General features: G+C 36.8%; 8 protein-coding genes and 1 long non-coding RNA gene across 12 annotated transcripts; 3 read left to right on the top strand and 6 right to left on the bottom strand.

Annotated features, from left to right (window-relative positions):
- The first annotated feature begins 1109 nt into the window (after nucleotides 1-1109).
- Nucleotides 1110-5649, top strand: LOC103870433 (transmembrane emp24 domain-containing protein p24delta6-like). Of its 3 annotated transcripts, none has more exons than XR_004458313.1 (5): nucleotides 1110-2679; nucleotides 3147-3371; nucleotides 3447-3523; nucleotides 3713-5158; nucleotides 5264-5649. XR_004458313.1 is itself a non-coding variant. In XM_009148557.3 (4 exons), the coding sequence occupies exons 1-4, from the start codon at nucleotides 2470-2472 to the stop codon at nucleotides 3855-3857; spliced, it is 657 nt and encodes a 218-aa protein (XP_009146805.1). In that variant the 5' UTR covers nucleotides 1110-2469; the 3' UTR covers nucleotides 3858-5649. The 3 variants fall into 3 exon arrangements, 1 of the variants encoding a protein (XP_009146805.1); XR_004458312.1 differs by having other exon boundaries at nucleotides 5234-5649; XM_009148557.3 differs by having other exon boundaries at nucleotides 3713-5649.
- Nucleotides 4591-23518, bottom strand: LOC117134153. Its single transcript, XR_004458330.1, has 2 exons — nucleotides 23481-23518; nucleotides 4591-5878 (listed from the first exon to the last, which is right to left on the bottom strand). It is a non-coding gene; the product is annotated as an uncharacterized LOC117134153 (long non-coding RNA).
- LOC103870432 (probable E3 ubiquitin-protein ligase RHC1A) lies at nucleotides 6038-7096 on the bottom strand. Its single transcript, XM_009148555.3, has 2 exons — nucleotides 7007-7096; nucleotides 6038-6796 (listed from the first exon to the last, which is right to left on the bottom strand). The coding sequence occupies exon 2, from the start codon at nucleotides 6789-6791 to the stop codon at nucleotides 6195-6197; it is 597 nt and encodes a 198-aa protein (XP_009146803.1). The 5' UTR covers nucleotides 6792-6796; nucleotides 7007-7096; the 3' UTR covers nucleotides 6038-6194.
- On the top strand, nucleotides 8893-11357 carry LOC103870429 (probable mediator of RNA polymerase II transcription subunit 26a). Its single transcript, XM_009148553.3, has 9 exons — nucleotides 8893-9326; nucleotides 9401-9472; nucleotides 9795-9877; nucleotides 10053-10105; nucleotides 10190-10311; nucleotides 10426-10453; nucleotides 10528-10784; nucleotides 10869-10950; nucleotides 11030-11357. Exons 1-9 carry the CDS (start codon nucleotides 8979-8981, stop codon nucleotides 11119-11121), a joined length of 1137 nt encoding a protein of 378 aa, XP_009146801.1. The 5' UTR covers nucleotides 8893-8978; the 3' UTR covers nucleotides 11122-11357.
- Nucleotides 11330-13315, bottom strand: LOC103870430 (2-hydroxy-6-oxononadienedioate/2-hydroxy-6-oxononatrienedioate hydrolase). Its single transcript, XM_009148554.3, has 6 exons — nucleotides 13053-13315; nucleotides 12445-12910; nucleotides 12074-12374; nucleotides 11907-12005; nucleotides 11711-11834; nucleotides 11330-11614 (listed from the first exon to the last, which is right to left on the bottom strand). The coding sequence occupies exons 1-6, from the start codon at nucleotides 13270-13272 to the stop codon at nucleotides 11382-11384; spliced, it is 1443 nt and encodes a 480-aa protein (XP_009146802.1). The 5' UTR covers nucleotides 13273-13315; the 3' UTR covers nucleotides 11330-11381.
- On the bottom strand, nucleotides 13529-15355 carry LOC103870427 (hydroxyacylglutathione hydrolase cytoplasmic). Its single transcript, XM_009148552.3, has 7 exons — nucleotides 15150-15355; nucleotides 14951-15073; nucleotides 14561-14722; nucleotides 14407-14485; nucleotides 14191-14304; nucleotides 13916-14092; nucleotides 13529-13810 (listed from the first exon to the last, which is right to left on the bottom strand). The coding sequence occupies exons 1-7, from the start codon at nucleotides 15194-15196 to the stop codon at nucleotides 13736-13738; spliced, it is 777 nt and encodes a 258-aa protein (XP_009146800.2). The 5' UTR covers nucleotides 15197-15355; the 3' UTR covers nucleotides 13529-13735.
- On the top strand, nucleotides 15394-16050 carry LOC103870425 (cytochrome b-c1 complex subunit 8). The gene is made up of 2 exons (XM_009148550.3): nucleotides 15394-15632; nucleotides 15849-16050. The coding sequence occupies exons 1-2, from the start codon at nucleotides 15463-15465 to the stop codon at nucleotides 15895-15897; spliced, it is 219 nt and encodes a 72-aa protein (XP_009146798.2). The 5' UTR covers nucleotides 15394-15462; the 3' UTR covers nucleotides 15898-16050.
- Nucleotides 16024-21062, bottom strand: LOC103870426 (cellulose synthase A catalytic subunit 3 [UDP-forming]-like). 2 transcript variants are annotated; one of them, XM_033291943.1, is made up of 13 exons: nucleotides 20783-21062; nucleotides 20491-20705; nucleotides 20272-20377; nucleotides 20027-20222; nucleotides 19678-19947; nucleotides 18889-19234; nucleotides 18680-18817; nucleotides 18179-18304; nucleotides 17889-18101; nucleotides 17574-17820; nucleotides 17295-17497; nucleotides 16839-17189; nucleotides 16024-16760 (listed from the first exon to the last, which is right to left on the bottom strand). In XM_033291943.1, the coding sequence occupies exons 1-13, from the start codon at nucleotides 20970-20972 to the stop codon at nucleotides 16176-16178; spliced, it is 3186 nt and encodes a 1061-aa protein (XP_033147834.1). In that variant the 5' UTR covers nucleotides 20973-21062; the 3' UTR covers nucleotides 16024-16175. The 2 variants fall into 2 exon arrangements, with proteins under 2 accessions (XP_033147834.1, XP_033147833.1); XM_033291942.1 differs by having other exon boundaries at nucleotides 20317-20377.
- LOC103870424 (methylesterase 17) lies at nucleotides 21306-23312 on the bottom strand. Its single transcript, XM_009148549.3, has 4 exons — nucleotides 22274-23312; nucleotides 22029-22169; nucleotides 21822-21956; nucleotides 21306-21711 (listed from the first exon to the last, which is right to left on the bottom strand). The coding sequence occupies exons 1-4, from the start codon at nucleotides 22667-22669 to the stop codon at nucleotides 21424-21426; spliced, it is 960 nt and encodes a 319-aa protein (XP_009146797.2). The 5' UTR covers nucleotides 22670-23312; the 3' UTR covers nucleotides 21306-21423.
- Nucleotides 23519-24053: the final 535 nt, after the last annotated feature.

Genomic DNA, 24053 nt, shown 5'->3' with positions numbered 1-24053 from the left:
TCAATTTTTATTTTTATTTTAAAAAATTGAAAATTTTGGAAGATTTTTGTTTTTTTTAAGAAAAATAATTATTTTAATTTCAAAATTAATTTTATAAAAAAATTCTTTATTTTTCAATTTTTAATTTAATTTTAAAAAATGAATTTTTTTGGAAATGTTTTGATTATTTAAAGAAAAAAAATATTTCTAAGTTCAATTTGTTTTTTACAAAATCTTTATTTTTCAATATTTTGTAATTTTATAGATCTTTTATGTTTTTAGAGAACTTTTTATATTCAGTGAGTACCAAATAAAGTTAAATGTGTTTGGAACTATATTGAAAACGCCTTTAGCCCAGTGGTTAAATACATTATCATTTCACCCAAGCAACCCGAGTTCGAATCCAGGGTTCTACTTGTTTTTATTTTCAGATCATGTAAAACAAAAACGACGTCGTTTCAGTTAACGGAACAATAAACGACGTCAATTTTTTTCTGTTAAGTTTGTTAACGGCGTGCTAAATTGGCAAGTCAATAAAGACATTGTTAATAAATTTTAAAGTCAATGAAAAGTTTGGTATTTTTTTGGCCAGTCCAAAAGTTCAGGTTTATTTTGGCAATTCGTGCAAAGTTCGTGATTTTTTTGGCCGAATTCCCTTTTGATATATGTATTTTTTAAAAAATATGTTCATTTCGGAACTCAAATCCGTACTGAGATATCCTTTTAAAGGGGCACACTAACAACTAGACTAAAATAATTTTTTGAAATATTATTACAAATTGAAATTCTCCATTATATAAACTACTATTCTTCTTCATCTTATCCAATTTAAAACTTTGGTGATTACTTTATATATTTTAGTTATTGTTTAATTTGTCTAATATTTTGTACAAGATATCTTAGTGAAAGAAAGGTAAAAGGCCTCTTAACATTTTTGAACAAAATATCAAAATATACAATATTAACTTTGAAAACTAAAAAAAATTCCACTTAATTTTAAAAATTAAAAATAATTTATATCAGAAAATTGTATAAATAAATTCAAAGTTTTAAGCTTATTTAAGATCGTATAATAATAAATATTTTATTATTTATATTTTAGTAAGATATAATTTTATTAAAGATATGATAAATAAGAAAAACATGTTAATGTATTTATATAAATCAGAAAAAATTGTCACCAAAATTTTAAATTAGATAAGATGAAGAATAATAGTAGTTTATATAATTTCAAATTTGTAATAGTATTTTAAAAAGTTATTTTTATCTAGTTGTTAGTGTGTCCATTTAAAAGGGTATCACAACACGGTTTGAGTTCCGGAATGAACATATTTTTTTTTTTAAATATATATATATAAACGTCGTCTTCTTATCTTATTAACGGTTGACTAACTTCTGTTAGAGACTAGAGTCAATGTAGATTTATGCACGTTTTGAAAAGTTCAGGTAGTTTTTCTTAAATTATACTTAAGTTGAGGCCGGTTTTGGCACTGCTCATTTGTTCGGGTCCTATTTGGCACGACTGAGAGTGTTGGGGTCGAAATTGGCACTTTTCCTCGTATATCAAAACGACGTCGTTTTATCTTGTTAACGGTTAACTAACTTCTGTTAGAATCAATGTAGATTTAGGCACGTTTTAAGAAGTTCGGGTAGTTTTTTTGAATTATAATTGAGTTGAGGTCGTATTTGACACTGATCAATTGTTCGGGTTGTATTTGGCACGACTGAAATTGTTGGGGTCGAAATTGGCATTTTTCCCTCCACCACCTAGTAGTCTAAAACGCATGGCATGTCCCAGACTAATTAAGCTTCTGGTTCTAGTTCTATGTTTTTTTCTGCAGAAATGCACCATAAAACCAATTGATTGTTTCATTGTCTCGTCTGATACATATGTGGTGAGAATCATACTACATGTAAGTAGTTTTGTATCTATTAACTGAACCAATGAGAATTCTTCTTGGATCAATTTAGGCAAATAATATGCACAGCGTGATACTTTCACAGAATTAAGAAAATGTGATATTTATAGAATTGTATATACAGACGTTCAATGGTAGACTTATATTATTATTTTCTGTGAAACTAAATTTTTAGAGTATATATTTCTTTCCTCTTTGAAGACATATTTTAAGAGAAAGAAATTCAAAATTTAGAGACAAATGATGGAATTGAAAATGTTGTTCCAATGTCTTTGTTGAATTTTTTTACTTTCCTTATAGAGATGATTTTGTCCGGTCAAAATTAATCAAAGTTTCCATTTAAGTAGAAACACCATATCCGGCTTGCGCGTGAACAAAATTTTCACTACATCCTACATGGCTTGTTTGGATTGGATACAAGGAAAACATCTACCAATGGTTACAAGTTACAACGTACAATGTGGAACATAAAACTTTAACCCACGCGCCACTGTCGTAAAACCCTCTTTTGCTTCATAACTAAAACAACCTCAAACACATCTATTCCCTCTCTCCCTCTCTTTCTCGAACAATGACAATCTCACCGTTACTATTCATTGGTTTGATTTGCCTCGCAGGCGGTGGCTCTCTTCTACCGGCGGCGGAAGCGATATGGTTAACGGTTCCAAGTTCAGGCGAGAGATGTGTCTACGAAGAGATCCATGCCAATGTGGTCGTCGTCGTCGATTACCTTTGCATCGATCAAAATAACATCGGACTTGGTCCCACAGTTGATGTCCGGGTATGTATATTTATACCAATCATTATTCACAAATCACAACCATGCTTCAAATAATTCGTAAAATCACAACCATGCTTAAAAAAAAAAAAAAAGTAATGCTTAGCTATATGTGACAGCGATACATTGGTTTAGGGTTTTTTTCTTAATCTATATATTGAATTGATTCCGGAAACGATTGTTTATTGTTTTTTGGATTATATCGTGATTATTAGTGACATTTAGAAATTATATATTGAAGGCGTTGGTTTAGAAATGATATCTATAATTTTGAGTGATTGTTAGAGGCTTAAACCCAAAGTTTAAATATCTGAATCGAATTGAACCGATTTGTAAAATCACTTGAATGGTCTCCTAAACTGAAATATAGAATCTGAAATACCAATTGGATAGCCGAATGTCCATGCTTACTTAGAGCTATAGTAACGACTCAGTTATATATACATGCGTGTGTGGTGCCTTGGTTACAGGTAAATTCAGCTTACGGGAAAGAACTGTACAAGAAAACAAACGAGACGCACGGTCAGTTTGCGTTTACAACGAGCGAGTCCGGAACATACTTAGCTTGTTTTTTGATACACCACGATCAGACACATTACACAGCCAGCAATAGCACTGCTATCGTCAATATTGACTGGAAGATGGGTATCCAAACCAAAGATTGGGATGCTGTTGCTAAGAAAGAAAAGATCGAGGCAAGTCCTTAATTAATTTTCAATTCATGCATTACTGTTTCGGTAAAAATGTGGTTGAATATAATTTGTTTGCAGGGTGTGGAACTTGAGCTTCGAAAATCTTCTGAACGTATTACTGAAATTAGGGCAAACATTCTCTATCTAAAATTCAGGTGATTTATACTATCATCTCAATTTGTATCTAGTTTGCATCTAAAACTGTCCATCTCTCACGTTTTTTATGAATCGTTTATATATATATATATATATACACATATACACACATCTTTTTTTTTAAATATACATATCTTGATGAACATATAACTCTTTTAACTAAATACAAAGAAGAAAAAATGGTGCAGGGAATCAGCTATGAGGGAGGTAAACGAGAAGACTAACAAGAGGGTTGCGCAGCTCAGCTTTATTTCTTTAGGGCTCTGCCTTATCGTTTCACTTTTTCAAGTTTGGCATCTCAAACGCTTCTTCCTCAAGAAGAAGCTTATCTAACTTCGTTGTGCTATGTTATTTTGAAAAATCTTGTAACCTTGTGCCTTTTCTAGAGGTTCTATAGTCAGGCTCCAGACCAAATCAATAATGAAACAGATGTTTAATTTTTATCAGGATATTATTTGTTATCATCTCACAGAACCTTCATACAAAGAAGCATTCATCGTATATATATATATATGCGTACATTTTTTAAAAAGCATATAGCACATCATAGTCACATGTATATGTCAATCTAGTTCGTCTATCAAAAAGTAGACTTCTATGAGTTGTAGTTAGTATTGATGTCAAAGATCTTGATTTTTAGCTTTGACTGGTGCACTCGGAGTGACTTTAATAAGATTTTGGTAACAAATGTTTAAAGGCATCGAGTTTACCAAAAAAAAAATTGTTTAAAGGCATCGACAATGAAACACAATCCTGGTCGAGAACAATCCCGATTGGCGTTAATCATGTTTCTCAAGACTTCATTGTCAAAAGCTAGTTATAACGTAAAATTAACAATAACATAAAGCTCGTTTACTTACTGCTATGATTGTCATTGTCTTTAGTTTTTGCTAGTGAACACTGAAATTTAGTTTTTCCCTGGTCAGGTTTCCATCTTGTGGTTACCTGATCCTAAAGTAGCTAACTCATCCTAACCCAAAGTAGACGTACGTGACTTGTTTTTATTATACCTTTTTAAGTTTTGCCTTGTGTTGTAAAACCAGTGTCTTTAAGGTTTGGTCTTTAATTTTAAGAGAACACTCAAGTAAAATCCTTGCTTTACTTTGTTTGGGCACTGCCTGCGACTGAATATGGATTTAGATCCAAATATTTCGATTTCAGAAGTTTTTTTTTTTTTTTTTGAAACACAAGAACTTTCATTAAAATCATCAGAAAAGTTAGGTGATACAATTAAATGCAATCTCATCTGCAAGACATTGTTTTGCCAAAACATAGGCTTCACTATTTTTCACTCTGGATATCCAGCGAAAAGAGATAGTTTCGAAAAGGCCTGCAAGCGAAATGATGTCGGCTGTGATGCCGTAGATTTCGGTTGCTGTTGATCCTGAGTTCACCGCCTGGATTAGTTGCGTTGAATCCGACTCGCAGCAGACGTTTGCGTATCCTAATCGTTGACAGCTCCAGACTGCTTCACGGAGTGCGAGTCCCTCCGCAATCCAACGGGGAGACGACAAAAGGTGTTGCTGTTGAGAAGGATCGAGTTCGATCGTCATCTGTTATTGTCCAGCCGAGTCCAGCTGTTAGACAATCCTGTCTCCATGCTGCGTCTGATCGTACAATCACACAATGTTCAGGTAAGGTCGCTGTCGCTGAGGTTACCCGTGGTTTCTTCTGCTCCTTGAACTGACTGGCTTCCCATTCTCGTGTAGCTGAAACAGCTTTGGTAACTATGTCCTCAGGGGAAAGCCATTTGTCGTTGAAAATGGTGTTGTTTCTAGCAAGCCAGATCTGCCATAATAGCCAAGGCGCTAAGCAGCTCTTTGAGACTCCAGTTGGGGGTAAGTTGACCTTTGCACACAGGCTAGTCCAACTGCCCAGCCTGTGTGTTGTGTTAGCAAGTCCCGGCCAATGAGCACTCCCCTCCAGCAATGGGATATTGCATCAGTTTCGCTCACAGTCATCAACCCTTCGATTTCAGAAGTTATAACATACAAAGAAGCTGGTAGAGCATATATTCAATAAGGTTATCAAGTAGAAGGCTGCACGCTTTTCCGCAGCAACATTCTATAACAACTCTTCCTGTTCTGTTTCTAGTTTCCATCTGAATTCATTTTTATACACTTAATTTCGAGTATTGAGTCGAGGGAGAGGAGGTTCTCATACAATGGGCTAGACATGTTGATGTCGTTATTGATGAAGCACGACCTCTATCAGCAGGAGTAGGACAATTCATGACATAGCTGGTAAATTCAAATTAGCTCGTACATTCGGCATGGCTAACAAACAAAGAAGCATACGTTATTGAAACATATGTGGCTTGCCGTTTGTACGGTCACACTAGTAATAGTAAATTACTACTTCTTTTTTTAGAAAAACTCAACAAGATTGTAATAATTGTATTGAGTCATGAAAACAGAGTGAAAATTAGTTTTCACTGATACCGGGAAGAAAAACCGATTAAAATAAACTGATGTTCGTTGTACACTAGCAGTAACCAACATAGTGATAACAAATTTTTGATACAAATTACTTAAAATTTATACATTACATATAACAACAAATCGTACTGAGCTACAAAACCCTTTGTACATCGATATAATTTTTAAAAATCACTAATTAAACAAAAAAATAAAACATATATCATGGATTGTGATTTGTTACACAAGCATCTCAATGAAAAGGTGGTCCATTATAGTTTGAGGCCGCACCAGAGGATGTAAACGGCCACAGAAACAAAAAGGGGTTTTTTCGACCATTGTTCCCGTCTTCTGGCAGCTCTTTGCGACACACTGGACAAGAATTATGCTGGAATAGCCACGGGACTATACATTCCGAATGGTAGATATGTCTACACGGCATCTTTCTTGCAGACGATCCCATTTCAAACCGGTCTTGGCAAACCGGGCAACACGGATTCAAACCGAGATGCTTCTTCCTGATCTTGATCTTTGGCATGGAGTTGATCACGGTTGGTGAAGCTGGAGGTGGGCCACGGCGGTCTTGAGCTGAAAGCCGGTTAAACAACTCTTGAAAACTCAATTGGTTTTCAAGAACCGGTCTTCTTCTGTTGTTGACCCGACGGCTACGAGATTCTTGAATGGCTAAACCGAATAAATCAAACGGGTTTAGTTCAACATTCTCACAGAGCCTTTCGAGAAAGGTGTTACCGCAGTGACTGCAAGCTCCTCCTCTTCTTAGGTCTTCTCCTTGAAGACGGATTCCTCGTCTACAAGTATTACACCAATGCGTGTTTTTTCGGCTAGTCATCAAACCTTGCAAACGAAATGATTATTTCAGACACATAAAATAAAAGAAAAAGCAAATCAAAACATAACTCGTGGAACTATAAGCTATCGAAGCTGATCAGATTCACGATCTATCAGTTAAAGAAAATAAATTGATTAGAGACAAAACTATTAGGAGCTATGAACAATAACTCGTGATAGTGAAACAAAACTATTCAAAGTTCAAACATCTCTTACCCCAATAGAACGAAGCAACAAACAGTCTCGTGAATCTCCAACTACTAAAGAAGATTAAATAGAAGAAATGAAAATTCTGGAAGAAGTCGAAAAGTCCTTTACGTAAAATAGAGTCAAAGGATATGAAAAGTCATACAACGAACGTATCAAGAAACTACGTGGAAAATACAAAAAAATATCTACAAGATAAAGAAACAGATGCGTTGATTGTCGGCATTAAAACCGTGTATTTACTACTTCAAAACAGTATAAAAGTTTATCCAAAAGCAGTGAAACTGTTTAGTTAATTATTTTTTTGGAGAGAAAAACTGTTAATTGTTCTTCTCTACATAATTTTATTTATTTGTGTTTATGAAAACCTAATGGAAACTGAGTAACACAGCTTTGACTAACATGTATCATTCAATTATGTAGTAGTTTTTTTTTTCACACAACACAATTCAAAATTTCAAGTGAAAACAATGTTATTTGATCGTAATTTGTAGGTGACAAAATAGTTAGCTTTGTGCATTTATAATTAAAAGTGACATCTAACTAACTTAACTTAAAGTGTCATATTTAATGTTAAATTATATTTTGATCCGCTCTTAGAAAGGCGGGTATATTTTTTATTTTACATTTTTTAAAAAAGTTATTTTTTATATTTGTATGTTTTTAGTTATATTTGTGTTTTTTTTTAATAATAAAAATGGTTTAATAATTATATTAAAATAGTTGGACTATACTTTGTTTTTGTTAGGTTTATAAATAGCTAAAAACCTATTAGTCTTTAATGATCGATGGCCAAAGTTAACAGTAATTTTATCTTTTTAGATATTTAATGATTTATTTTGTACTACTAGAAATGGTAAATAATACTCTATCTATTTTATTATAAGTGTCGTTTAAAATTTTTACACACGAATTAAAAAATGATTAAATATCTATTTTACCTTCTTTAGTTTTGTTTGATTTTATCAATTAATAAGCTAAGAATAAAAGTAAAAACTAGAAAAAATTTAATAATTGTATTGACAAGATTATAATAAAATAAAATTTAGAAGCTAAAATTAGACTTAATAAGAAATGGAGGGAATATACAATTTCAAATTATTCAAAAAAAAAATCTCATCTAGTTTTAGGACAAGTGTTACTCCCTCTTATTTTTATGTGTCATTTTAATAAACAAAGAAACATCTAATCTATTAAAAAGGGAATACAAATTTAAAAAATCCCTTAATTTTGCAAGTTATTTACAATGGCATGCCACTGAAATTATTAATTAACCTACTTTTTAGGATTGTTTTTTCCTCTTTAATTAATAAATTTTCAAAATCAAATTCTAACTAAAACAAACATGGAAACAATAATTTAATAAATCTAACTTTTAATATTTTTTGTCCTTTCCTATTTTATTATATATATATATATATATGTGTGTGTTTGGAAATAATTAATTATATATATATATATATATATATATCGTAATTAAATGCATATATTATAGGAGCATTTAGGTATCTTTTCCGGTACGGATCGGTTTTTTGGATATCAGATTTTTTTGTTTAAAATTAAACTTTGTTCGAATATGATAAATTTTCGGACGGGGTTCGGACTCAGATCATTCCGGATCCAAATAGATTATAAAAACCTAAAAATATCTAAATAATATATGTGTTTAAAAATATCTTTAAATAATTTATAAAAAAATAAAAAATTAATAGTCGGACACCCGTGCGGATCAAACTCTAGTAGTTATTTTATTTCCAAATAACTAGATGATTATTTATTTAGTTGCCTAGTTGGGATATCTCTCGGTGAAAAACTAAGGTAAACAGTGGAGGGATAAATAAATAACAGTGGAGGGAAAAATAAAAGAAAAAGGAAACGCTACGAAAATCCACCAACATTGATTCTTTTGATCGGAAACGCGTGTTCCACTTAAAAAAAAAAAAAAATTCCCGAGAAACCGGATTTCGAAATCGGCGACGAGATGAAACCATCGGAGCACTCGCTGGATAACTGGAGAGACTATTTCCGGCGAGGTGACTCTGATATTTTCGGGATCATCAATCACGCCATCATCCTCGCCGCCGCTGATTTCCCGAAGGAGTTCAAATCCAGAAGAGACGGAATCGCTCAGCTTCTATTCTCTTGTAATGCGAGCCGCAGCTGCATCGGATGTGGCCACGAGGATAATAACCACGAGACGGTTGGAGTCTCCGATGATTCTGGTGGAGGTGGCGGTGATGAAGAAGATGAGAAGAAACTGAACGATGATGAGATTGTTGTTGTTGAGGTTATGAGGATCAGAGATATCTTGTTGAATAAAGACGATGAGGTTTTGATCTCTTTGCTTGAATTAACAATTAGAGTTTGTTTTTGGAGGAATGATTCTGATTTTAGTTTTTGCAGTCGAACTCTGTGTTACTACTACGTTCCCTGAGGAAGCTTGAGTCCATGTCTCTGAGTGTGGACCTTCTCAAGGTTTGTTTCTGCTGCTGATCTTTGGTAAATGTATAATATAGTGATCTTCGTTTGGTTGACACAGCTACCTGCGGCTGCGTTGGCGTCAATTTTTTTAATAAACTCTTGTTCGTTTCATTGACGCCGGTACTACGTCTGCGTCTAAACGCTGCGTCCTCGCGTCGATCGCCGAAAAAATTTGCGTCTGCGATTAAAACTGTCGGCGTCTACGAAATGAACAACAACTATTTTTATTGACGCCGACGCCGTCGAAAACTGCGGCAACCAAACGAACATGACTTATGATAAGAAACTTTTGATTGAAGGATTTGCGTTGTTGCAGGATACTGAAATTGGAAAGGCTGTTAATGGCTTGCGGAGACATGGTTCTGATGAGATTAGGGAACTTGCAAAGGCTCTCTTCGCGTATGAGTTCAATCTTTCTTTTGTGATGTGCTTTAAGCTTTGGTCAAAGAGAATCAAACCAGCTGCCTTTATCTGAGATAGGCATTGTTTTGATCGTTAGGAGATGCGTTTGTGCTTGTTACTTTCTGGTCCCCTGAATATAAGTATTGTCTGTGTTTATGTATGGGATGCTCAGAGAGTGGAAAGAGCTGGTGGACCAATGGATGAACAGCGTTATTGAAGTTGCTGGTAATAGCTTTCTCCTCATGTTCCTTAGTCACTGCGAGCAGTTTTTTTTTTTGCAAAAGGTTCACAGTACTTGGCTAATGCCAGGTGATGAAGGGACGCCAGAGTCTGCAAATTATTCGGTAGTTGATGAAGCAGAAGCCTTTCCTTCTCCTCCGCATGATTTAGATTTTTTGGCTCCTGAGCCTACTGGTTTTGAACTCTCTCAGGTATTATGTAAACATATCTTTCCCCTGTCGTATTTTGTTTTGGGCATTATATCAAGTGTTATCCTGAAAACTTTCTTTTTTTCGTCTTTGTTTTATGCCTTGGGCCACTTGAAGATCTTAGATGGCTTGGACTGCGATGGAAGTGAGTTATTATACTCTTTGCTACTCTTTTCTCCACTTTGAAACTCTTCCTAATCCCCCTTGTGATGTTTTCAGATCCTCGTCACAGTGTGGAGCCTAAAAGAAAAACGATGAGGAGACCCGAGGGTACCCATGAAGCTAATTTGGTTGGGAGGTACAATAAGAATCAACAGACAAGGAGAGAAGAAATTGATGCTAGACCTATGAAGCATTCAGCCACCGTCGAAGACGAGCATAGAAGACAACCAAAGCAAACTAGAGAACAAATGGTACATCCAATCCAAAGAAAACCGATTGTTATTCCTGAGCAGAAGCGGAACTCTCAACAAGATGTGAGTATGAGTTAATAAAGCCTTGATGTTTGCTTCTTTTTAAAGGTTTCTAATATCAATTGCCATTGTTCTTGTTGCTACAAGAAACTCAAAGCTCTGGATCTAGACGCAAGGTTTGAGTTCGCAAAGAGGAAACTCCAAGAGAGCTACCAACAACATGATAAGGGTTAGTCTTTCTCTGTCTCTTCAACATCTCCACTCTTTTGAATACATTCTTGATGGCCATTTTCTTAAAAAATTGACAGCCAAGAGACAGAGGACAATACAAGTACTTGAAACGATTCCAAAGCAGGGTAAAGCCCATAAACCACAACTTAAGAGACCCGTGCGAAGGTAGTTCCATTGACCTTCGGGTGATATTATTCTATACAGTCACTATGATGACCAGTCAGAGCTTATTGTAGAAAACAAAAGTGCGTTTGACAGATCCAACATAACCTCTTAGGACATATCTTCTGTTTCTTTTTTTTTGTCCTAACTTTATTGGTACTTCCGGTCAAGTGAATATTCGGTTTGGTCCGGTTTTGTGACAAGTTTGAACCTCATAATGGAAAAGCAAAGGGTTACATTTTATATTGTTTGAGCCTACGTTACATTTTATGACACACTGCCTTGGAACTTCAAGTCCACTTGTTGCTCTCCTTGTGACCCTCCAAAAACATCCCCTAGAAACTTTGCAACAACAGATATGAACTCGTCTGGCTTTTCCTCTTGTGGAAGATGCCCACATTTCTTAATCACTTCGAACACCGATCCAGGGATGGCTCGTGACAGCCTCTCTGCGTTCCACGCTGGCACAATCCGGTCCGTATCTCCGGTGACAATCAGAACTGTCACCAACATGGAGAAGAAGTCATCATGTTAATGAGAAAAACATTTGGTCTAATGAAAATTGCAGGTTTGTTAAACAGAGTCAGAGATGTTACCAGGGCATTTGATTTCTTGTAACCTTTTCGACAATGGAGGTTTCTTCTCTGAGCCATTGTTATCCGTTAATGTAGCCACGGTGAACTCAACAAGAGCTTTGTCCCATCCCTTTGCTTTTAGAGGCTGTTCTTTTGCACCAAATACAACATGAGAATGCAGAAGAGATAAATAAAGGGAGAAGCAGAGGAACATCACCTTTGTATAGCCCTGAACGACGTGATCAGTCACTTGTTTTGAGTCATACCAAGCGTTCCTAACAGCTGTTACTCCGAACTTATTGATCGCCATTCTCACCTAATGACAAAATCACATCAAGTAATAACCTTTTGAGGTTCTCTAGAACCATGAAAATGAGAAGGTACCAGCATGACTCCAAGATATGATCTGAGGAAAGCTGCCAAAGCTTTCTTGTAGAGAGAACTCAGCATACTCGCCATTCCCGTTAAAGCTCTCGAAATTGCACCTATAATGACTTTGCTTAACTCAACTAAAGTCCCTAGAAACTTGCTCCTGGGACCATTTTCGCCACGGTTATCTCCAGCACCAGCAGCTGTGTTCACAGGACGAGGAGCAAATATAGCTGGAGCAACGAGAATGAGTGCAGCAACACGCTCTGGAGCTTCAAAATAAGAATCTACAGCTACAAGGCAACCTGCAGAATGCCTACAACACATGAAAAGATCAAACACTTTGAAGAAGAAATGCAAAGTGTAATGTAAACTTACTAACTTACCCTACAAGAATGGCCTTCTCGGCAGCAAGAAAATCGATGAAGTACAACGTGGTTAGCACGGAGTACACCATGGAGTACGGATTCAACGGCTTTGCATCATTGGTAACACCACTAAACGGGTGAAGGATCCGAGAAGTCAGTCCAAACGCGGGTCTATCAAAGGCGAGGACTTTCGAACGGACAAGGCGAGCTAAAGGCTTCATAACTCTGTTCCAGGAGAACACAGAAGCGCCAAAGCCGTGCAATAGAATCATAGGAAACTCGACTTTTGGGGTTGTTCCTTGAGCATCGACGCTTGTGATGGGAGCATCATCAGAGATTGTCCGTGGATCAAACACTTTGTGGTGTATGTTAACACCTTGAAACTCACAGAAACAGCTGTCTGGATCAGCTAAGTTTATTGGATCCTGCTCTGTTTCAGTTATGGTCTCCTCTTTGGTCTGGGCTCCACCATCAAGAAATTGATCTGAAAATTTATGACTACATTTTATAAGTCCAAGAACAATCCATAAGTATAGAACTTTGTCTTAGAAACTTTGATAAGAAGCTAATGAGTAAACAAGCAGTAGAAAGTAAGGAACAATCTTTGATGTGTATAGGGCTTAGACCTGGGGAGCCAGAGAGAGAAGAAGAAGCAGCATTGGAGACGGTGAAACGTTTGGCCGGACGGCGAAAGGACTGGCCGGAGATTAGGCAAGACATCTGAAAGTTGGTTTTAGAAGAATCTAAACTAAGCTTTGCATTGAAAGATAAGGAAGAGGGAGTTATGATACTCTGCTTTGGTTGGTGTAAGAAGAAGATGCGTGTGGTGGTGTTTAATAAATTCATTGTTGGCTCGTAATTACTAGACGGATGATGATAAAGCAAAAGTACAAAAGCTTGAGTTATAAATAATGTTTCCAGATTGTGTTCCGTCTCTCTCTCTTTTATAAATAAAATAAAAAAAACTGTGAATTTCTGAGTACACTGGACGAAGAAGAAGGACCGTAACGTCAAAAGCCCACTCTCACCTCCGTTTTGTTGCCACGTGGCTCTAATACGGAACTATTGTTTTCCATCCAAAAGCTTTATTTTTTTTGTCAAAGACAACAAAAGAAAGTATTCATTTATTAATATCCACAAGAAACTAGAAACTGAGAAGGGTACACGGCATACAGGTCGGTCCGGTTTAGGTTTACCAAACCGGTTACCAGTTTCACAGAGAGTATAAACGTGAACGTGTTACAAACACTTATTCAAAAGGTTCACCACAACACACGAAAAGCATTTATGCAAGAAGCTCAGCCAATTCTTAGCCCCTCCACTGATCCTTCTTGTTCCTGATTTCTCTGAGAGTATCGATCGGTGATTTGCAACCAAGTTTCTCCTGTAGAGAGAACACATTCAAGAGTAAAAGATCGATATCAGCTATAGAACAGTGATAACTTGATAAAAATTTGAATACACAAGTAATTTGAATAGGATAGGTTACCTGTATCTCAGGATTATTAACGCGCATAAACGGGTTTGTTTCGAGCTCTTCCTCTAGTGTTGAAGGGATTGTGGGAAGATTCGCTTGGCGCTGTTGACGGGCCCATGATAGCTTCTGCTGTATCTTCTCGTTGTTTGGTTCCACAGTTAAAGCAAACTCCAAGTTCTTCACAGTGTACTAAGGAATCATAAGAAATACGTATAAGGGTTTATTCAGTTTATATAGAGACATCGAACTCAAAATACGATATTATGAAGCTGTTATTTTATTGTTACCTCGTGGCCGCAGTAAACCTGGGTCGGTTTAGGTAATGAAGCCAGAGTCACACACAAGGACTGATGCATCTGTTCAGCTGTTCCTTCGAAAAACTTCCCACAGCCAGCAACGAACTGTATAGCATCAAAGTAAACACAGTTTCTGTATGGAATCATGTCTGTTCTTGATATTATATGGAACAAGAGCATCCCCAGCTTGTAAATGTTAACACTTACAAGTGTATCTCCAGTGAACACAGCTGGGGTTTCTCCATCTTTGCCTGTGACATAGTAACTAATGTGACCCTTGGTGTGACTGAAACATGCAGCAAACATATCAGAAGGATAACAAGAGCCAATAAGATCAAAATTAAAATAAAAGGAAACATACCAAGGGGTGTGAAGAGCTAATATGTTAATATTTTGACCCAAAGACAAGGTGTCACCATTATCGACAGCATCAGTGCATCCCTTGACCTTATCAAGAGAGCCTCCATAGACTTTGATTCCAGACACCAACTGCTTCATCTTCTCGTTGCCACCGGCATGATCCCTTTCAACGCAAAAAAAAAAAACAACCAACCACCAATCAGAGAACGACACATAAAAAATGAAACTTTCCCTACAAAACCCAATTCAGCACCAAGATTAATCAAGATTTAAACGAAACCTAAACTCCTTGAGAGCTAATTGGAACCAAGAGAATCTCAAAGACGAATGAAACATTGATAAAGTTACCGACTTTAGGTTAAACAGAGTGAAGTGAGAGAGAGTTAGTTACCAGTGATGATGGGTGGTGAGTACGAACTTGATATTGGCACTGTGCTGCTCAGCCGACTTGATTACCTTCTCGGGCTCAACTGGATCCACAACCGCCGCGTCTCCGGTGCTCTCGTCGATTATCCTGTCGAAAATCGAGAAAATTGATAATAAGCCGAATCAGAAAAAGAAGAAACGAAATTGGATACGGAATCACTCACAGGTAGGAGTAGTTGTCTTCTAGACAGGGAACGTGGGAGATCTTCATCGTCTTCTTCGGTTGATTCGATCGTCTCAATCCTCAAAATGGCTACGTGCTGGTTCGTCTGAGAAGGATAATAGACTAAACTAGCGGTTAACCGATTCGGTTTGTACTAACCGGATCGAATCAAAAGAAACAAAAATCGAATTGAACCGAACCGAACCGAACCGAACCAAAATCGTAATTGTTAACCGGTTCGTTGAGATTTGTTTATTTTTAGGTTTAATTCAGGTGAATTGTTGTCGGAAGAAGTGAAGGAAAAAAAAAAAGAGATGGGGAAGCAGCCGGTGAAGTTGAAGGCGGTGGTATACGCGCTATCGCCGTTTCAGCAGAAGATAATGACAGGACTTTGGAAGGATCTCCCGGAGAAGATCCACCACAAGGTCTCTGAGAATTGGATCAGCGCCACTCTCCTCGTCACTCCTGTCCTCGGAACCTACTGGTAAACTCTCTCTCTCCTCTTCTCCATCGATATCAAAGATCTGGTGATTGTATGATTGTTCTTCGATCTAGCTGCTTTTGATGTGTTCAATTTCTATGATTGGTCTCCATGTTTTTTTGCCCTAACCTTTTGTCTGAAAAAAATCACTTAAAGTTTGTCTCTCCACTCTCATCCGTACTTATTAACCTTCTTCGTTATACACAAATGAAACTATAGGTATGCTCAGCAGTTCCAGGAACAGGAGAAACTCGAACACAGGTTCTGAACCATGAAGCCCAGTCCTCTGGTCCGAAGCCATTTCCTGTAATAGAATAATGTTGTCTGAAACTCGCTAATAAATGTTTTGATTCATGACAATCACTGTTGACCTGCATCTTTCTTGATATTATAATATGGACAACGTTTGCTTCACGCTAAATTTTTGTTTGTTTACAATCATGTTCGTACTGCACTGTTATTGACAAAAGAAAAAAAAAGCTACACACGAAAGAGAATGACAAGATTAACATTCGATATGTGTGTGGGGGCTCAAGACGGCTCCTCTCAACAGTTGTATCCACATTCCTTCACGTCCGGTCCAATAAACCTAGAGGTAAACGGATCGACCCGAATCCACAACAAGGAGAAGATGGAAGAAAGAAGCACCGACCATACCACAATAACAGTCGGTGTCCGGTTCTGTCTCCCCATCAAACCCTTGAGGAACGGGTACAAGTGAACAATCACCCAAAACGCAAAGAAGAGCTTACCAAAAAGAGGTCCCCAAGTCTGATACCCACTGTTGAGCGCGTAAGAGATACCCGCAACCACTCCCACAAGGTTTATAATCAGCAGAGTCGTCGGCGGGATCAAAAGCGTCGTCCATTTGATCAAGTAAAGCTCGGCCGAGTCGCCGTTTTCGTCCGAGGCTTTTGATGTGACTGTGAAGTTGGTGTCTATACCGACGAGCACTTTGAGAAGTCCTTGGACGAGTGCAAACAAGTGAGCTGAAACACCGCCAATGACCCAAAACTGCTCGTTTCTCCACCACTCGTCTATACCCACACCACTCCATCTCATTTCAAGCACACCCGTGGCGAAAATCGAAAGGAAGAGAGAAAGAAACCATATGCTCGCCAAGTTACTTATCTACAAACATTTTCACACCATTTGCTTAGGCAATTGAGATATGAATAAAAATTAAAGATAAAAAAAAAAAAACCAAACCTCAGGAATAATGAATTGGTTGGTGAAGAGACAAACGGCAGGTAATGTGCAATACATGAGTAGAGGAATGGATGTGATTGGGTAGATCGTGGTGTTGACATATGCAAACCTCTCTAGAAACTTCAGTCTCCCTCCATAACCATACCATATTGGACAATGACGACTAAAGAGAATCTCTATTGAACCTAAAGCCCACCTAAGCACTTGGTTCAATCTATCAGAGAGATTAATAGGAGCAGATCCTTTGAATGCAGGTAGTTTAGGCATACAGTAAATCGACCTCCAGCCACGTGCATGCATTTTGAACCCGGTGAGGATATCTTCTGTTACAGAACCATAGATCCAACCAATCTAAACAATACCACCATACAGAACCTAACATGTCAGAAAATCAATCCTGGATATGTAACGAAGCATACAAGTGTAAAAGAGTAGAAGAGAGAAGAGAGAAGATACCTCAGTTCCCCACTCTGTTGTGTCCTCATATCCACAGCTAATGACATGGATAGCTTCTTTGAGAAGGTTTTCTGGAGTAGCATAGAGAGGAACACCTCCATTTTCCATTAGTGTTGAAGCAACAAAAATATCTGATTGTCCAAAACGTTTCTCCAGACGCATTTGGGACATCAGGAGGGTCTTGTCATCATCTAAACCAGGAGCTGGTTTTGCAAAATGTGGTACAGTTCAAGATATTTCTGTGTTAAACTAACTGTATAAATGTCAAAAGAAGTTTACCTTCAACACCCTCTTCTATATCACCAAGGTTGAATACAGGAACAGTTGAGTCAGAGTGCTTGCTAGAACCCTTTCTAGATTTAGAATCCTTCTTTCTAGATACTACACAAAGTCTAGATAACACACTTGCTCTCTTGTGTTTTGGTTTAACTGGAGGTTCATAACCATATAATGCAGTTCTGTTGAAAACACAGCCAGTTCCAACGTATACAGGTCCTTGAATCCCATCTAAGCCTCTCAAATTTATCTGAAGAGCATATCTCATGATGCCAAAGTTGATGGTATTTTTGCTAAGATGAAAAAGTGACAACTTACATCGAAAAAGACGGTGTTCCGGTTAGCATATCTATCATTCTTGTCAATACCATCAAATCTCTGAGGGAACTGGACATAACAAACTTGCTTCCCAAGTTCAGGGTCCATTAGGAAACACATAGCTTCTCTCAAGGCCTTGCTGTTATTTATGTAATGATCACAATCAAGATTCAATAGGAAAGGTCCATTAGTAAGGACTGCTGAAACTCTAACCTGTCCAAGTGAAGAGAGTATTGTTCATTAGATGCCAAAAATAGAAAGAAAGAAAATGTCATTGATGAGAAACCTACAAGTGCATTCATAGCACCAGCCTTTTTGTGGTGCAGGAAACCTGGTCTCTTCTCTCTAGAAACATAGACCAAACGTGGAAGCTCGTTGCCCTCTGCATCAAGTCCACCATTTTGTCCTAAGAAAACCTGCAATTAACAAATGATATTACAAGACCATCAAGTCTCACTTCTAATAACCAAATGAATAGTTTTTATCCGAAATATTTAAAATTATCTGTATTATCTAAATTCTTATCCGAAAAAAACTGATAATTAGTTTGGAAAACACAATTTTTTTACTTTTTAATCCAAATTAAACGAAGAACCAGAACCGAATGGGTAAGATCTAAAATTACTTCGGATATTATCCGGTTCTCAATTTTGTTACCTGAACCAAACCAACAATCGAAATAACCAAACCGAAACCGAACCAAATTTCTAAATACCCGAACGGATAGAACTGGAGCTGAACCGAGAACCGAATGTCCAAAGGCTAATCCTAACATTCATATTCTCTCTAACCTGGATCATTCCTGGATGGTCCCTTGTGTTGTTTCCAGGCCATGGCGTACCATCTTGCATGACCCAACCTTCTCCAGGGACTTTCTGAGCCTTGGAAACAAGTGCATTTATTCTGATCTTGAATCTCTCATACTCCCTCTACCACATACATAACACATAATCAATAATAGCATATGCCAAAAGGTAACTTATACATACAAAAAAACAACCTTCATAGCTCTGCGATCCTTGACAAATGATGGATGAACTTTATCTTTCAAGTAATCAACTTTCAAAGCAAAGTACCATTCTGGTGCTCGAGGCTCAATGCTATACTTCTTGCAGAAAGGTACCCACTTTCTAGCAAACTCTGATGTCTCTGCTAGGGACTCAAATGATAACATAGCAGCACCATCGTCAGAAACATAACAAGACACTTTATCCACCGGGTAATCTACTGCCATGATAGAGAGTACTGTATTGGCTGTCACCAGAGGTGGCTCCTTTAAAGGGTCAACAGTACTCACAAAAATGTCCACAGCTGCTAACTGTGATGGTTCACCTGCACGATCGTACCTGCGTGAATTTAAGGATTAGAAGTAAACCAAAAAAGATAACAGACACAAGGCAGTGAGTTAGAGCTTCAGAGTAGTTATAACCAATGTTCAATAAATAGTTAGGCTGTAACTAGACCCTCTGTAGAGGACTAGGATTATTCAGGTCTAGGTTTTATTGATTTATTATAGATATATTTTACATTTATATAAGATATTTTAGTTTTGGATTTAATTATAATTTTTTTTGGTGAGTTAACAAAATTAAGTATACAAAACAAAAGAAATCAGAATTTTTTTTAAAAATTTTACGAACATTATTGTTTAATTTAATAGATTTGGATTAATTTAGATAAATTTTGAATGATTTTAAATAGTTTAAACGAATTTAAATAGTACAAAGCGGATTTTAAGAAAATTTTTGCCGTCAATAAACCGATTTTTAGAACCACGATTATAACATACCTCAGAGAGAGTCTATCAAGGTATGTTTCTCGGTTAACAGGGAACCACTTGGGGAACTGATCAAGAATCCATGATATAGCAAACCATATCTCACAAACCACTGATACTAACCATAGACCAAATGCATTTGGCACTGGATTCGTGACACGGTAATGTAAGAAGAGACATAGGATTATGAGCCTCAGTGTTATAACCAATCTGTAAGGGTTTATCTGTGATGATCGAATCGATACTTTCCTTGAAAGAGGCTGCCTCGCGGCTTCATCATTCCTACACCAATTTAGAAAACATTATTATTCAGCACATCAACTTAACTAGGAAAGAGATAGCAAAAGAAACAGGTACTCACAGCAAAGCCTCATCAACGGAGACATTAGTGGTGGCATCAAAATCATATACACCCCTTTCAGAAGCAGATTGAGATCTCACAGGACTGAATCTGTTCTCCTGCTTCATTTTCCACCCTTCAACCCTCTCCCTCCAGGCTGCATTGCGTAATCCGGTTGAACCAAGATCTTTAACAGGATCCACAGTCCTTCTGCTTGCTGCAAGGGAAATTAAATAGAGTTTTTTGTGTTAGCCAAATTGAGAAGCTAGCTTTAAGTAAGTATTCATGTGGGGGTAAAGCTGCTTTTCCACCGGTTGTAGTAGAAGATACAGATTGGCCTTCAAGTGAAGCAGCAGACGACTCTCTAGAAACCTATCAATAAAGTAAAAAGACAAAACTCAGATCCCAACATATAACTCAAGCTGGATAGTCATGATGTGAAGATGTTATGTTAATGCCACAAAGAGAAGGAATAAATGTCTTACCTCTAATTTTCTAATGAGACGAGGAATAGGATTTGGAGAAACCTCTTTGTCAGAATCAGAGTGGTCAACCTCTTTCCCTTTCCCACGTGTAAGATTCCATCGAAGCATCCCCTCTGAATTTTTTTCCTTCTGTGAGTTTTCTGTATAACTAAACTCACTAGCACTGTCATCAGCAAAGCAATCCTCGTCTTTATCTCCAGGAATGGCAGGACTACCTAGACTCAATAACACAATGATACAAACTTTAAGTTCACAGAAGATATATGAAGACTAAAGTAGAGTCAAAGAGTACCCTTGTGTCTCTTGTATCTGTTCTTGCACTGAGGACAAGACTGGTTTCCATATCTCCTTTCATACTCGTAGCAAGGTCTACAAACTGAGAACGAGCAGACATCACACGCCACAAAAGGATATCCATTCTCAGCTCTTCCAACGTTTTCAGTACATATCTGACAAGTCTGCTCACCAGCTGAGTTACTCATCAGCTTCACGTTTCTCCTACGTAATGTATGAGTAAGACACAAACACACACATGCACATGCACTCTCGGTCTCTTCTCTCTCTGTGCATTCACTCTCGTACAAGTAGATATTTATAGAGGATAATTGGCTTTGCTTGCAAGCTGCAACCACTCCACATTGTCACCTTCACACTGTCTTCTTCTCCACTTACACTCTTTGCTTCTTTTACTCCACTTACCATTGTCAAAGTGTAATTACGAATTTAAAATTCATTTGATTGTGTAAAGACTCTAAACTATTAAATTCCAAATTAATACTAAACATTTAATTAAATTGAGTTTTCGTAACGCAAGATAAAATTGAACATAAACATTTAATTATATCATTTTTAATAAACAATTTTCTCCTTTATTAAATATTTTATCAAACCGGGTTAACAAACAACACACAATCCTTTGCTCTTAAATATTTTTTAGATAGTGGAACCAACAGAAACGGCAGCTTTGATGAGTAAACCAAAGAGCACAAAAGGGTTAGAGAAGAAAGGTGAATGGTCACTGTCCACGTCGTACGCTTCTCTCGGTGGCCACTTTTTCATCATCGCCTCCTGCTGCTCCGGTTTCATCACCCGGTCGTGCAACGTCTTGATGTACACGCGCGGCACGCAGTCCTCCACTTCTTGTCCTTTTTCTTCAACTTTTGCTGTCGTTAGCGCCAGAACCGGACCTGGTCTCATTAGTAACGCAGCCAACGCACATTCCTTGACAACATTCATAAACAAAAACAGCGAGCATAAGGACAAAAGATTTGGATTGTGAGAAAAAATATCTGATTTGAAACATAGAGAAAATAAAATAAAATAGAAAATACCTGCTGAGGACTCATGTGGTAAAGGAGCTTTCGACGGTACTCCGGTTTGATAAGGGCGCTGGTCGGAGGATGTTCGTGTCCTAAACCGAAACCAAGCTCATAGACATCACCATGTTCTGATAGTTCAGGTACTCCCTGTGAAAGAACAGCAAAACGTCACTCACACGTTACCTTCATTTTAAAGTAATTTTTTATTTATTTAATTACATCTTTCAAATCTTCATCGGTCTGAAACCCGAATTTGAGCATTGTAGCTGCAATATAAACAGCTAGAGAGATTTTCTTAGGGAATTTATGTATCGAGCTCGTTACGCTAAGCCCTCCTGCACTGTGACCCACAAGTATCACCTGATGACAAAACACAAAACAGAGGAAACAGAGTGAGTTTGCTTAGGCTTCAAGAATTAACTAAGTTAGTTTTTTTTTTTAGTTTTCTTTTGTGTGTGTCTGACCTGTTCTTGTTCGGGCAAGGAGGAAAGGAAGTCGGTGAGTGGTTGGTTGTATTGGTCGAAGGAAGTTAGAGAATCGGCAGAGGAAGGATCGATGCCGGAGGATTTGAGGTCGATGCAAGTGACGGTGAAGCCAGAGACTTCCATGAGACATTTGATTTTGTACCAGCACCATGATCCTAAGCTTATGCCGTGTATTAACACGAAGTGTGGTGGTTTACTTCTTGGTTTCAAGACTAGGGTTTCTTCTTGATTCTCCTCCGCCATCAGTAACGCCGGAGATTTGATGGGATTTCTTCTGCTTGGTGCTTTGGGTGTTTTCTTGGGGGTCTTTGTCACATATGTCAAGCGCATATATAGTGGAATTTTTTTTTTACTTACTGTGTAACGTTTCAACATTAATCAGTAATTATTTTATTCTTATGAAATGATGAAATATCTATTGACTTTTCATAGAAATTTTATCCAGTTATAATAATATAACATAAGTTGAAGGAATTAAAAATAATAACTAGCTTAATGCAGCTTAAGTAGAATTTTTAGGGCAATTTTCCTTCTGCAGCTTATTTTCTAGCTCAACCAATTCTGTTTTTTTTTATGTTTGTGGTTTATTAAACAGTTTTTGCCAAAAACAACTGATAAGTTTATTTGGTAAAATATCTCAAATATCTAATAGAATAAAGCAACTAAAAAGTGATTTTATGGAAAAATATTACAAAAACAATTCAAGAGATTTATGGAAACGGATAATCTTCTCCCATCAAGTTAACTCTGGTATTTTGTACATTTCAAGATTTCTGCTTTTTCTTTATGTATATCTTTTTTTTTCCAAATGTACTTACGTATGTTGCGATCAATCACCACCAATTTTAAGAAAATTAAAGGAAGAAGAAAAAGTCTATAGTTTGCATCTATATATATATAGAGTCATATATGTTTGTCGATTTGATCGTGGATCCGTCTTTGGTGTATGGCACTTGGTTTATTGCATCTTCGTATAGTTGAGATAGTCAATGAGTAATAATTGTCTGCTGACTATATTCTTACAGTTTGTATTTGTGTGTTTATTCGCACTAGTTACACGTTTATATCCACTAAACAACTTTTAATCTTGAGCGGGATTTCCACCTTTGATAGCTGTATTCGAGTATACAAATAGTCATCGTTATTATAAAATGTTACATAGATTCAGGTATGTCACGTGTGAAACATACTCCCTCCATTGTTTTAATATAAGTCGTTTTACAGCTATGCACGTAGATTAAGAAAACTATTAATTTCTTATATTTTCTAAACAAAAACATCATTAATTATTTACCTAACCACATTTCAACCAATAGAAAAATAGAAGATATATTACTATTGGTCATACAATATTAATTATTAATAAATTTTACATAGAAAACCGAAAACGACATATAATTTGGAACAAAAAAGTTTCTCTAAAACGACTTATAATAAAAAACGGAGGGAGTATATTATAATTGCCCGTGCTAGGATTCATTTGTATTCTGACTAAAATTGATTATGTAGGATTACTAGTTTTTTCTCGGTCAAATTTGTAACGTAAAAACAATAACGTTCATTGACCAGTACAATGGCTCGTTGCTAAAAATAAAGAATAATTAATTCTCTTACACGGAACACTTCGGTCTTGACTAATGTACCCAAAAAATCAATGTCAGAATAAATGGGTGTCATTCGAAGGCCTTCTAGATTTACCTTCCACGTCAAAAACTCGAAACTATTTGACTTGTTGAACGTATGTTTAATGATCAGTAAA

This window comes from Brassica rapa, chromosome A05 (genome assembly GCF_000309985.2).
Source record: "Brassica rapa cultivar Chiifu-401-42 chromosome A05, CAAS_Brap_v3.01, whole genome shotgun sequence".
NCBI lineage: Eukaryota > Viridiplantae > Streptophyta > Magnoliopsida > Brassicales > Brassicaceae > Brassica > Brassica rapa.
Note: the sequence above shows the minus strand (reverse complement) of the source record. Positions and strands in the feature narration are given on the sequence as shown.

What these genes read in the sequence shown, in the direction of transcription:
- LOC103870433 (XM_009148557.3), top strand. Translation starts at nt 2,470, where the DNA reads ATGACAATCTCACCGTTACTATTCATTGGTTTGATTTGCCTCGCAGGC. An exon ending in GTCCCACAGTTGATGTCCGG is followed by an intron (nt 2,680 to 3,146) that starts GTATGTATATTT and finishes CCTTGGTTACAG; the next exon opens with GTAAATTCAGCTTACGGGAA. An exon ending in CTAAGAAAGAAAAGATCGAG is followed by an intron (nt 3,372 to 3,446) that starts GCAAGTCCTTAA and finishes ATTTGTTTGCAG; the next exon opens with GGTGTGGAACTTGAGCTTCG.
- LOC103870432 (XM_009148555.3), bottom strand. Translation starts at nt 6,791, where the DNA reads ATGACTAGCCGAAAAAACACGCATTGGTGTAATACTTGTAGACGAGGA.
- LOC103870429 (XM_009148553.3), top strand. Translation starts at nt 8,979, where the DNA reads ATGAAACCATCGGAGCACTCGCTGGATAACTGGAGAGACTATTTCCGG. An exon ending in TGTTGAATAAAGACGATGAG is followed by an intron (nt 9,327 to 9,400) that starts GTTTTGATCTCT and finishes TAGTTTTTGCAG; the next exon opens with TCGAACTCTGTGTTACTACT. An exon ending in CAGCGTTATTGAAGTTGCTG is followed by an intron (nt 10,106 to 10,189) that starts GTAATAGCTTTC and finishes GGCTAATGCCAG; the next exon opens with GTGATGAAGGGACGCCAGAG.
- LOC103870430 (XM_009148554.3), bottom strand. Translation starts at nt 13,272, where the DNA reads ATGAATTTATTAAACACCACCACACGCATCTTCTTCTTACACCAACCA. An exon ending in CATATCTTGGAGTCATGCTG is followed by an intron (nt 12,006 to 12,073) that starts GTACCTTCTCAT and finishes TTTTGTCATTAG; the next exon opens with GTGAGAATGGCGATCAATAA. An exon ending in TCGTTCAGGGCTATACAAAG is followed by an intron (nt 11,835 to 11,906) that starts GTGATGTTCCTC and finishes GCAAAAGAACAG; the next exon opens with CCTCTAAAAGCAAAGGGATG.
- LOC103870427 (XM_009148552.3), bottom strand. Translation starts at nt 15,196, where the DNA reads ATGAAGATCTCCCACGTTCCCTGTCTAGAAGACAACTACTCCTACCT. An exon ending in CTCACCACCCATCATCACTG is followed by an intron (nt 14,723 to 14,950) that starts GTAACTAACTCT and finishes TTGCGTTGAAAG; the next exon opens with GGATCATGCCGGTGGCAACG. An exon ending in TTAGCTCTTCACACCCCTTG is followed by an intron (nt 14,486 to 14,560) that starts GTATGTTTCCTT and finishes TGCATGTTTCAG; the next exon opens with TCACACCAAGGGTCACATTA.
- LOC103870425 (XM_009148550.3), top strand. Translation starts at nt 15,463, where the DNA reads ATGGGGAAGCAGCCGGTGAAGTTGAAGGCGGTGGTATACGCGCTATCG. An exon ending in CCTGTCCTCGGAACCTACTG is followed by an intron (nt 15,633 to 15,848) that starts GTAAACTCTCTC and finishes ATGAAACTATAG; the next exon opens with GTATGCTCAGCAGTTCCAGG.
- LOC103870426 (XM_033291943.1), bottom strand. Translation starts at nt 20,972, where the DNA reads ATGAGTAACTCAGCTGGTGAGCAGACTTGTCAGATATGTACTGAAAAC. An exon ending in GTCTCATTAGAAAATTAGAG is followed by an intron (nt 20,378 to 20,490) that starts GTAAGACATTTA and finishes CTTTATTGATAG; the next exon opens with GTTTCTAGAGAGTCGTCTGC. An exon ending in ACCAATTCATTATTCCTGAG is followed by an intron (nt 16,761 to 16,838) that starts GTTTGGTTTTTT and finishes AAATGTTTGTAG; the next exon opens with ATAAGTAACTTGGCGAGCAT.
- LOC103870424 (XM_009148549.3), bottom strand. Translation starts at nt 22,669, where the DNA reads ATGTTGAAACGTTACACAGTAAGTAAAAAAAAAATTCCACTATATATG. An exon ending in CCTTGCCCGAACAAGAACAG is followed by an intron (nt 22,170 to 22,273) that starts GTCAGACACACA and finishes TTTTGTCATCAG; the next exon opens with GTGATACTTGTGGGTCACAG. An exon ending in ACCACATGAGTCCTCAGCAG is followed by an intron (nt 21,712 to 21,821) that starts GTATTTTCTATT and finishes AATGTTGTCAAG; the next exon opens with GAATGTGCGTTGGCTGCGTT.